Source organism: Tachyglossus aculeatus (assembly GCF_015852505.1).
Source record: "Tachyglossus aculeatus isolate mTacAcu1 chromosome 12 unlocalized genomic scaffold, mTacAcu1.pri SUPER_6_unloc_3, whole genome shotgun sequence".
In the NCBI taxonomy this organism is placed as follows: Eukaryota; Metazoa; Chordata; class Mammalia; order Monotremata; family Tachyglossidae; genus Tachyglossus; species Tachyglossus aculeatus.
In genome coordinates this window covers 356,022-368,215 of record NW_024044830.1, presented here as the reverse complement: position 1 = coordinate 368,215, position 12,194 = coordinate 356,022, and the positions used below count along the sequence as shown (strand labels likewise).

The 12,194-nt window shown below is 46.9% G+C and overlaps 1 protein-coding gene across 1 annotated transcript; it reads right to left on the bottom strand.

Annotated features, from left to right (window-relative positions):
- Window positions 1–7,101: 7,101 nt before the first annotated feature.
- LOC119921544 lies at window positions 7,102–11,602 on the bottom strand. Its single transcript, XM_038741684.1, is given in 4 exon segments — window positions 7,102–7,130; window positions 9,985–10,740; window positions 10,743–11,043; window positions 11,045–11,602. Coding segments are annotated over 4 exon segments (1,644 nt in total).
- Window positions 11,603–12,194: the final 592 nt, after the last annotated feature.

The window sequence follows — 12,194 nt, the reverse complement described above, 5'->3', positions numbered from 1 at the left end:
ATATTAAATGAAGCTGGGCCCTGGAGTGAGATAATAATGATAATAATTATGGTATTTGTTAAGCACTTACTATGCACTCAGCACTGTTCTAAACACTGGGGTAGCTACAATGTAATCAGGTTGCTCCATGTGTGGCTCACAGCCTTAATCCCCATTTTACAGATGAGGTAACTGAGGCACAGAGAAGTTAAATGACTTGCCCAAGGTAACACAGCCGACAAGTGGCATAGGTAGGATTAGAATCCACATCCTCTGATCGCCAAGCCTATGCTCTTTCAGTCAAATCGACAGCACCATCACCAGCCACGGTGCCCTCAACCTGTACAATATAACAGAATCGATAGATGTGTTCCCTGCCCAGACAGAGCTTACAGTCCCTTCTTCCCAAATCAGTTGCTCATATTTATTGAGAGTTTAACATTCTCCACACACTATGCCCTCCTCAAATCCCACCTCTTCCCCCAAATCCTTCTCCCAGTTATTCCCAGCACCCCAGTATTCCAAACCTTCCAGGAATCTGTAGACATGTTTATTTTCATTCCCAGTAGCATTTTATCTCCATCATTCCATTGTCAATTTAGTGACTTACTCTAATTACTCTCTTCCTAAGTAGGTCATGTCTGTCTCCCTGATTATAGAGCAATGTGGCCTAATGGAATCAATCAATCAATCAATCAATCAATCGTATTTATTGAGCGCTTACTATGTGCAGAGCACTGTACTAAGCGCTTGGGAAGTACAAATTGGCATCACATAGAGACAATCCCTACCCAACAGTGGGCTCACAGTCTAAAAGGGGGAGAATGGAAGGAACACAGGTCTGGGAGTCAGAGGTTGTGGGTTCTACTCTAGGCTCCACCACTTGTCTGCTGTGTGACCTTGGGCAACTCACTTAACCTATGTGTTTCTCAGTTTCCTCATCCATAAAATGGGGATTCATTCATTCATTCATTCAATCAATCGTATTTACTGACCGCTTACTGTGTGCAGAACACTGTACTAAGCGCTTGAGAAGTACAAGTTGGCAACATATAGAGACGTTCCCCACCCAACAATGGGCTCACAGTCAAGAAGGGGGAGACAGACAACAAAACAAAACATACTAATAAAATAAAATAACTAGAATAAATATGTACAAGTAAAATAAATAAATAGAGTAATAAATACGTATAAGCATATATACATATATACAGGTCCTTTGAGGAGGGGAAGGACATAAGGCTGGAGGGATGGGGAGGGGGAGAAGGGGGAGAGGAAGGAGGGAGCTCAGTCTGGGAAGGCCTCCTGGAGGAAGTGAGCTCTCAGTAGGGCTATGAAGAGAGGAAGAGAGCTAGCTTTGAGGGTGTGCAGAGGGAGGGCATTCCAGGCCAGGGGGAGGACGTGGGCCGGGGATCGACGGTGGACAGGTGAGAACGAGGCACAGTGATGAGGTTAACAGCAGAGGAGTGGAGAGTGTGGGCTGGGCTGCAGTCGGAAATAAGGGAGGTGGGGTAGGAGGGGACGAGATGATGGAGAACCATGAAGTCGAGAGTGAGGAGTTTTTGCCTGATGTGTAGGTTGATTGGTAGCCACTGGAGATTTTTGGAGAGGGGAGTAACATGCCCAGAGCGTTTCTGTACAAAGACGATCCGGGCAGCAGCGTGAAGTATAGATTGAAGTGGGGAGAGACAGGATGATGGGAGAGCAGAGAGGAGGCTGATGCAGTAATCCAGTCGGGATAGTATGAGAGATTGAACGAGCAGGGTAGCAGTTTGGATGGAGAGGAAAGAGCAAATCTTGGTGATGTTGTGGAGGTGAGACCGGCAGGTTTTGGTGACGAATTGGATGTGAGGGGTGAACGAGAGGGCGGGGTCGAGGATGACACCAAGGTTGTGGGCTTGTGAGACGGAAGGATGGTAGTGCCATCAACAGTGATGGGAAAGTCAGGGAAAGGGCAGGGTTTGGGAGGGAAGATAAGGAGTTCAGTCTTGGACATACTGAGTTTTAGATTGGGGGCGGACATCCAGAGGGAAATGTCTTGAAGAGTCCCGTGTGGGACAGGGACTGTGTCCAACCTGATCATCTTGAATCTAGAACTGCACTTAGCATATAGTAAGTGCTTAATAAATACCATAATCATTTTCATTATTATACTCTCCTACCATAAATAGGGAGGTGTGTCCCTTCTCCGTTTTGTGCTTCCCGAAGTTCTTAGTACAGTGCACTGGACCCGTAGAGCACAGGACTGGGAATCAGAAGGTCATGGGTTCTAATCCTAGCTCCACCACCTATCTGCTGTGTGGCCTTAGGCAAGTCAACTCACTTCCCTGTGCCTCCCTTCCCTCATCTGTAAAATGGGGTTTAACACTATGAGCCCTATGTGGGAGAGGACCTGTGTCCAACCCGATTTGCTTGTATCCACCCCAGTGTTTAGTACATTCCCTACCACCCAGTAAGCACTTAACAAATGATATAATTATAACTACTGCTACTACTACCATTTCATCCCAGCACATTAACGAGTTAACATTCAGAAATCAAAAAAGAATGTCAGTCCCACAGCTGCAAATGTAAATTGGCAGATAGAATCCCGGGGCCACTTTATAACAGTCCAAAATCTGGTTGAGTTTCTCCAATTCAGCCTCAACAAGGAATTCCACGGTCGGTTACCCCAAAATCTAATCATGCTGATCAGTGGCCTGCATCCGTACCTCATGATCAGACTGCTTTGGCTCTGAGGGAAGTTGCTGCTGGTGAATGCACCCGAAGGCAACAGTCAGAGAAAGAACATTCCCTATTTGATTTTTAAATAGCTCGATGGATACTTACCAGTAACAGATATTACAAGACAAATGATTATTGAGTGCCTACAGCCTCCTTTATTTTATGAATAATCATTATAATCCATTGTATTTGAGATTGAAATTTTATCCCCCATTTTAATTGATATTAAGTTTAAGTAGTATTATCAATCTGACCACCTATACTTAGCTGGATTCGTTTTCTAAATCCTCTGGTCAATGTCAATGAATCCCTTCATGGAACCCAGTTTGTAGGTTTTCGTAACCTTGAACAAGAGCAAAACTATTCAGAGCTACTGAGCATTCTGTTGTCGCTCTTTGGTTACCATTTCTCAAGAAGTTCCTGAGCTTACCTTACTAGCACTGTCCTGCCTCCAACAGTTCATTCAGAAACAGAAAGCACTTCGCATTGTGTCTGCTAGCTGAACCACAGGTAAATCCGACAGCTTACTGTTCTGATTTTCCTTTATTTTCATGGTATTTGTTAAGTGTTTACTATAATGCTAAGCACTGTACTAAGCTCTAGGGTAGATAAAAGCTAATCAAAATGGACTCAATCCCTATCTTACATGGGATTCACGGACAATCTCCATTTTAAAGATGAGGAAACTGAGGGCGCAGAGAAGTGAAGTGACTTGCCTAAGGTCACACAGCAGGAAAGAGGTGGTGCCAGAATTATAACTCATGACATTCTGATTCCCAGACTACTGTGTTGGAATAGGTTAAGGGAGTAGGTGTCCCTAGCAGACTGCCCTGTGGATGGTGACCATGATGACCATACGCTATGAGTGATCATGTCATTAGTTCTCCCAGCCCTGCATTCCCTCTCCGACAGTCTGTCTAGACTGTAAACCCGTTGTGGGTTGGGATTGTCTCTCTTTGTGGCTGGATTGTAATTTTCAAGTGCTTAGTACAGTGCTCTGCACACTGTCAGCGCTCAATAAATATGACAATGAAAGAATGACAGGGAAAAAAGAGTAAGAACAGGGAAAGATGAAGATGGCATCTTCCTGGGCTTCCTGGTGGCAGAGCAGTGGCCTAAAGGTAAGGAGGATGTGGAGCATTCCACCAGGGAAAACACTGTCCAAACTGCCCTGCGAGGGGGAAGCAAGCTATGTCCCTGATTTGGGGCTGAGTTGAGGACTAAGATGAGAGAGATGCATCCGGTTAGATCCCGGATCTATCAATGTCACCAACACTACAAATTTCCTAGCCAGAGGAAGAGAAGCAGTATAGCCTAATGAAGAGAGCATGGACAGTGCTTGGCACATAGTAAGTGCTTAATAAATGCCATTATCATTATTATTATTATGGGCCTGGAGGTCAGAAGGACCTGGGTACTAATCCCATATCTGCCCCTTGCCTGCTGTATGACCTTAGGAGTAGGAAAGTCACTTCACCGCTGTGCAGTTACCTCATCTGTAAAATGGGGATCAAGACTGTCAGCCCAAAGTGGGACATGGACATGGAATATGTCCAACCTAGCTTGTGTTTATCCCAGTGCTTAGTATAGTGCCAGGTACATAGTAGGTGTTGAACAAATACCATGAAAAACTGTTTTCTATCAACAACAACATGGCAGTGAATCTACCTAGTTGTTCTTTGTATTAGAAGCAGTCACCACTGTTGTAAAATTTACCTACGAATCCACCATCCCTTTCCCTTGTCTCTTCACCAAACAATTTGTGCCACATCCAATAAAGTGGATCCATGGAGACAGCCAGTCAAGTTGTTCAAATTCTTTGAGTGCTTAATGTGTGCAGAGCACTGTACTAAGCTCTTGAGAGAGGACAATATAACACTGTAAGAGACACATTCCCTGCCTACAACTAGGTTACAAGCAATGTGTGGTGGCTCTTTCCTGCAAAATTTAGAAGCTGGGGAATGCTGTGGTCTGAGCTGGGAGAGGTGAAGGGATCTGGAGCCTGATATCTCCTCTGTCAGTCTTCCAAAGGATGTGCCAGCTCCTTGATTTGGTTTTCTAGTTTCTTTCTTTTCTTTATGTCTTTGATCAGTGTGCTGCCTCAATAGCAGAATCCTTTGGCATAATGTGGCTCTGTGTTGCCAAATTGAATTCTGGGTTATTTGTATGGCTTCACTGGCTTTACTGGAGCAGGCCGTTGAAGCAGCATGTCTTAGTTGAAAGAACACAGGCTTGGGAGTCAGAGGTCGTGGGTTCTAATCCCTGCTCTGCCATATGTCCGTTTTGTGACTTTGGGCAAGTCACTTAACTTCTCTGTGCCTCAGTTACCTCATATGTAAAATGGGGATTAAAACTGTGAGCCCCGCATGGGACAACCTGATTACCCTGTATCTACCCCAGCGCTTAGAACAGTGTTTGGTACATATTAAGTGCTTAACAAATACCATCATCATCATCGTCATCACGTCAGTTTGCTTGAGACTCGTCATCAGCCTGCAATGCTCCTCTGATTCGGTGAAGTGGTGTGTATGTTTTTTTAGAGTGTTGATTGACCCTTGAGAAGTAGTTTGGAGACTTCCAGAGCTCATCTCTGGTGATGACAGTCATGCTGCCATGAGGAAGGAAGTATTAAGCAGAATGAAGTGAAGGGAAAAAAATACTCAGGTTAAGGCATTTAGCTCAAATTGACTGCCTTCGGTAAGACTTCACTAATTGAATTTAGTAACAGTTCAAATACTGATTGTACAGAATGCTTTAATGTTTCATAGGTCAGTATGTTATATCATTGACATGACTGTCAGTGGTTTCCATGGGAGCATGTGGGATTTGACCTTTCATCAAATATAGTTCCAAGATGCACCAATAAAATGTATATGAATATCGGTCACTGAACTGTGGAAATCTTGTTGCTCAGGAGGGCTCTGAGTAAAAAATTCAACTTATCAAATTGAATTTTTATTGCAGAGCTGGTATTTTTAAAACCCAGGGGCTGTTTTGTTGCAAAACCCTGAGTTAAAGAAAAACTTGCATTGGGGTCACCACAGAGTCCATTGATAAGCCCCAGGAAGTACAAGGCACTTCGTCTGACTCCACCATATCCTGTATGCAGACAAGCTCAGATTCTCTAATTCGTTTATTCATTCATTCATTCAATCATATTTATTTAGTGCTTACTGTGGGCAGAGCACTTCACTAAGTGCATGGAAAGTACAATTCAGCAATGAAGAGAGACAATCTCTGCCCACAAAGGGGTTACAGTCTAGAAAGGGGGCTACAGACATCAAAACAAGTAAACAGGCATCAATATAAATAAATAGAATTATAGATGTGTACAAATATGCACAAGTGCTGTGGGGCGAGGAGTGGGGGTAGAGCAAATGAAACATGTCAGGGAAACGCAGAGGGGAGAGGGAGCTGAGGAAAAGAGGGGCTTAGTCTGCAAAACCCTCTTGGAGGAGGTAAGCCTTCAGTAGGGCTTTGAAGGGGGGAAGTGTGTTTTTTTGGAAGATTTGAGGAGGGAAGGCATTCCAAGCCACAGGTAGGTTGTGGGCCAGGGTTCGACAGCAGGACAGGAGAGAAAGAGGCACAGTGAGAAGATTAGCACCAGAGTAGAGGAATGTGTGGGCTGGGATGTAGAAGGAGAGAAGGGAAGTGAGGTAAGGAGGGGCAAGGTGATGGAGAGCTTTTTAGCCAATAGTGAGCAGTTTTTGTTTCCCTAATCACATTCCAGCCAAAATACATAATGTAAACATCTGATTGGTTGGAATTCTGTGAAATCCTACCTTTGGCTAAAAAATTCTTCACATATGGATTTTCGGATTTACAGATGAACATATAGCCGCCCTTTGTGTCAATGGTACTGGTAGTGAAAATCTAGCCACACTTAAGAGACCAGGCAGTCCAATTCTGAACCAAAATCCTCTTCTACTCTGTGTTCCCAGAAGGATAGATCCTTACTGGGTGACTCTTAAACCTAATAATAATTGTGGTACTTGTTAAGTGCTTTTTATTTGCCAAGCATTGTTCTTAGTGCTGGGGTAGATACAAATTAATCAGGTTGGACACAGTCCTGTCCCACACTGGATCATATAATCCCCATTTTTTACAGGTGTGTAGATACAAATTAATCAGGTTGGACACAGTCCCTGTCCCACACTGGGATCATATACTTAATCCCCATTTTTTACAGGTGTGTAAAATAATCCTTATTTTACAGATGAGAGAACTGAGGCAAAGAGAAGTTATGTGACTTGCCCAAGGTCACACAGCAGAGAAGTATTAAAGCCCGGATTAGAACCCAGGACGTAATATCTCACAGGCCTGTGCTCTATCCACTACACCCTGCTGCTGGTTAATTCAGAACATGTATCTATATTCATGCCTGCCTCTTGGTAACCATCAGGACAACGCAGATGCTGAGATCGCCATGTAATTTAACTGGTGATTAAAATAGTTAATAAACTCAAAGGGAAATTATAAAGATAGATGTACCTCTATAGTCGCATATAGTATATATAATATGTGTGTGTGTTCATTCATTCATTCACTCAATCGTATTTATTGAGCAGTTACTGTGTGCAGAGCACTGTACTAAGCACTTGGAAAGTACAAGTTGGCAACACATAGAGACAGTGTGTGTGCATTACATAGACTACAATTATGTTCATTTCTAATTTTTCTGTGGGTTTGTATATGATATTGCTGATGATGAGGTGAATGTGAGCTAAAGAAATAAACATTGCAGGGCAGCAAGGGGAAACTTGTCACTCCAGATTACACAGGAGCTAAAGACCGATGTTTCAGTCTTTCACCCTGGTCATCTGTAGAACAGGGACTACATTCCCACAGAATCCCACAGAAGGTAAGGAAAACTCAGTTTGCATACTCACCCTACACATTGACAAAGCTCACACATCTTCTGTCATGGAATCATGCTGTGCCCTGTCAGAGGAATGTTCCCTACTGTACCACCCAAAACCCCTAATAGATCTAAAGGCTACTAATAAATGGCATGCTCCCTGCCCACAGTGGACTGTCCCCTAGTTTTCCTACACCTGACTTCCACAACCCGTCACTCAACATGCCTGTTCTTCTCCCCAAACTCCTAGTGAGACCAACAGCCTCAATAATGGTACTTGTTAAGCACTCAGTATGTGCCAAGCACTGTTGGAAGCACTGGGATAGATACAAGCAAATCATGTTGGACACGATCCCTGTCCCACATGGGGTTCAAACTCTTAATCCCCTTTTACAGATGAGGTAGCTGAGGCCCAGAGAAGTGAAGCGACTTGCTCGAGGTCACCCAGCAGATGTGGCAATGTCGGGGTTAGAACCCAGGTCTCCTGAATCTCTTGGCCCATGGTTTATCCACCAAGCCATACTGCATCCCTCCAGCAGGAGGGAACACCCATGCCTGACATGCCCGGGGCCCAACTTCCAATGCTTAGCTAGGACACAGCCCAGTCTCGGTGGGACAGACGGAAAACATACATTCCCAAACTGAGCCTCCAGGAGGCCTTCCCAGACTGAGCTCTCCCTTTTCCTCTCCTCCTCCTCCCCTCCAGATCGCCCCCCTTCCTCAGTCTGCCCTACCCTTTTCCCCTCCCCACAGCACTTGTGTACATTTGTACATATTAATTACTCTGTTAATTTTGTTAACGATGTGAAGCAGCGTGGCTCAGTGGAAAGAGCATGGGCTTTGGAGTCAGAGATCATGGGTTCGAATCCCGGCTCTGCCAATTGTCAGCTGTGTGACCTTGGGCAAGTCACTTAACTTCTCTGAGCCTCAGTTACCTCATCTGTAAAATGGGGATGATGACTGTGAGCCCCACATGTGACAACCTGATCACCTTGTATCCCCCCAGGGCTTAGAACAGTGCTTTGTACATAGTAAGTGCTTAACGAATGTTATTATTATTATTATTATCATTATTATTATTATTATTATGTGTATATAGCTATGATTCCACTTATTCTGATGGTTTTGACAGCTGTCTACTTGTTTTGTTTTGTGTCTCCCCCTTCTAGACTGTGAGCCCATTCTTGGGTAGGGACTATCCCTATATGTTGCCGAATTGTACTTCCCAAGCACTTAGTACAGTGCTCTGCACACAGTAAGCGCTTAATAAATACGACTGAATGTGTGAATGAATGAATGAATGAATGAATGAATGAATGAATGAATGACCCAGCTTTCCTGCAGGAAGAACCATTTATTTTCAACAAGCCCAGGATGGAGAATGAAGCTGGACGCTGTGCTCCAGTGACAACTGGCTGATTCCCCTGGGGTACAGGAAGGCCTCTGATTGAATGGCCATCTTCGTACAGTGTTTAGGGGGTCCTGGGCCTAGCGACCCGGGGCCCAGGAAGATGTCTTGAGGACGATGTGAGAGGACCTGGGGGGTGAGCCCCACGAATTAGTATCGTAGAGAAGGGAGCGAGACTCTCAGGAAAGAGACTCTCAACTTGCTCGTTCAAGCTCTCATCCTATCCCGTCTGGACTACTGCATCAACCTTCTCTCTGATTTCCCATCCTCGTGTCTCTCCCCACTTCAATCCATACTTCATGCAGCTGCCCTGATTGTCTTTGTCCAGGAAGCTCTGGGCATGTTACTCCCCTCTTCAAAAATCTCCGCTGGCTACCAATCTATCTGTGCATCAGGCAGAAACTCCTCACCCTCGGCTTCAAGGCTCTCCATCACCTCGCCCCCTCCTACCTCACCTCCCTTCTCTCCTTCTACAGCCCAGCCCTCATCCTCTGCTCCTCTGCCGCTAATCTCCTCACTGTGCCTCGTTCTTGCCTGTCCCGCGGTCGACCCCCGGACCACGTCATCCCCCTGGCCTGGAATGCCCTCCCTCTGCCCATCTGCCAAGATAGCTCTCTTTCTCCCTTCAAGGCCCTACTGAGAGCTCACCTCCTCCAGGAGGCCTTCCCAGACTGAGCTCCCTCCTTCCTCTCCCCCTCGTCCAGCTCCATCCCGCCGTCTTACCTCCTTCCTTTCCCCACAGCACCTGTATATATGTACATATGTTTGTACATATTTATTACTCTATTTATTTTACTTGTACATATCTATTTTATTTATTTTATTTTGTTAGTATGTTTGGTTTTGTTCTCTGCCTCCCCCTTTTAGACTGTGAGCCCACTGTTGGGTAGGGACTGTCTCTATATGTTGCCAATTTGTACTTCCCAAGCGCTTAGTACAGTGCTCTGCACATAGTAAGCGCTCAATAAATACGATTGATGATGATGATGATGATGATTGATTGATTGAAAGGGCGGTTTGTTGTTCCTGGATGCTGAGCTCCACTTGCATGGCTGCTTTGAGCCCATTATCACCCAAGCCTTGGGGCTGATGTTGGACTGCTGGCCTTTGCCGAGAGAACTGAGCCACATCTTCAGCCTGGCTAAAAATGAAGCTTGAGGTGATGCCTGGTTGCTCTTGCTGGCCCTCGCTGGGCCCAAGGTGGAAGAAATGGGGCCCCTGTATTTGGCTGGTCCTGGGAACTCTTCAGCCAGTGCAGAGACAGAGGCCCTGCTGTGGGCTTCTCCAGCATCCTCCTTCCCACTCTGTGTAGATGTGGTAGGTCCTAAGTGGCCTGCAGACCTGGGAGGGCAGAATGATGAGTTGATGGGGCGGGAACCTGGCCCATAGTTCTTCGGTCCTTGGGCCCACACGGTTTGGCTCCGAGGTCTGGCCCGGTTCTGTGCTTCCTGGGGGTGGCGGCGCTCTCCGCTGTCCATTGGAGCCTGGTGGCATTCAGCAGCGGGTAAGATATGGGCCTTCTCAGCTGCCACCCCCTTCACCCAGTCGGCCACACTGCAGTCAGGATGGTCTCCAGTAGGGGTAGGCTCGTGGCCTGTTCTCGCAGCCAGCCCGATCAGCCCTACTGGGTACACTGTGACAGGCCCAGTTAGGTAACGTATGAGAGAAAGCCCAGAAAGAAAAGCCACGTGCTTTCTCTTCAAGATGGTTTCCAGGGCCTTAACTGATTCTTCGGGCATGTCGCCATGCTTGATTTTTCCCTGGTGGTCCCAGGCTTCAAACTGAGCTCCAGGAAGGACTCCATCCTCCTGTCAAACCATGTAACCGACCTCCGTGGCTTCTGGTGTCTTTGTTCCAGGGACCCTGGAGTGGGGGAAGGTGGAATGGCTGGGGCCGGATGTCTGGGGCTGGAGAGACCTGGGGGACCCAGTGAGGAAGGAGGGGCCAGCGGGGGTGAGGTGTTGGTATCGTCCCTATCGCTGTGCCTCAAGGAAGGAATTTCCCCAGCTCTAGACTGATGGCGCTTTGCATCTGTGTGGTCCTCTAGTGCCCACATTTCACTTTTCAGCCTGGGGGGAGTCCTCGAGTCTCAGAACCTTAGAAACGCCATGCATGACTTCCGGTACGCTGTGGTCTGGGTCCTTCCTGCGGCTTGGGTCCTTGATCAGCGAGGACCCCGAGGGACTGGACCCTCGACGGCTGAAGCTTCTCCTCTCAGGAGAGTCATTAAGGACGTCTTCTTGGTGGGCATCCTGCCCTCCCACCTGAAGCATGCGGCTCTCTGGGTATCCCTGCTCTAGGGACGATGCTGTCGGTCCCTCGGCTTCACTCTGCTTGGGAACAGGGCTGGTGGAAGAGGTTGGAATTCTCAGATCCAGGGAGCTATAACTGTTGGGGCTGAGGAGAGGGGGCTGGCAGGAGGTCATAGTCACCCTAGTCTTAGTCTGCAACTTGGCAGATTTTGGCTCCGTTTTCTCAAGGGCTTCCTCTTCGGGACCCGCCATTCGTCCATGGCCAGAGCGTGCGAGGCTCTGCTCCCTCAGACGTTGATCCTTCTCCTCGAGCTGACGAGTTGGAGGCCCTTTGCCTCGAGGTAGAGTCGGGTGTCTTAAGCTGGAGGAAATTTTTGTCATCGAGGAGGATGTAAGTTTCCATGATCTGCTCTTCTGGGCAGGTTGGGTTCCAGACTCCGGGCCTTGGGAGAAAGTCGTTCCGGGCCAAAACATCTTCCCCCTGCCGGTGAAGGGCAGTGAGGGTATGGAGCAGGAGGCTCTGTCCCGGAAGACACGCCCTGGACCTTCTCTCTGAGGCTCTGGAAGGCCGTACAATCTGATTTCTCAGAGCCCGTGTTCTTGTACAGCCTGTAAAAGAATATCCACTCTTTCCAGCTGAGGGGAAGCAGATTCCCATAACTGACAGACCCGACCTTCATGCTTTGGGTGCTTTAGCAGCTGGCTCTCAGCCTGCTTCTCTTCTCTATAAGGAAATCCACCCGCCATGACCCTCAGACCTAGATAGCAACCACAGCTGACAAAATACAGACTGGGATTTGACCCCTGCTGGTGTGTGGCCAGAGCCAAGAGCACTAAGAAATATATTCGGTTTTGAACAACAAAAGGGTGGAGGTGGTTGCTTGATGGAGAACAGCAGAAGGAGACAATGTGGCAGGGTCAGAAACTGGACCATCACAGAGAGGAAATTTCTTTCTCCAGGCACATTTCAAGG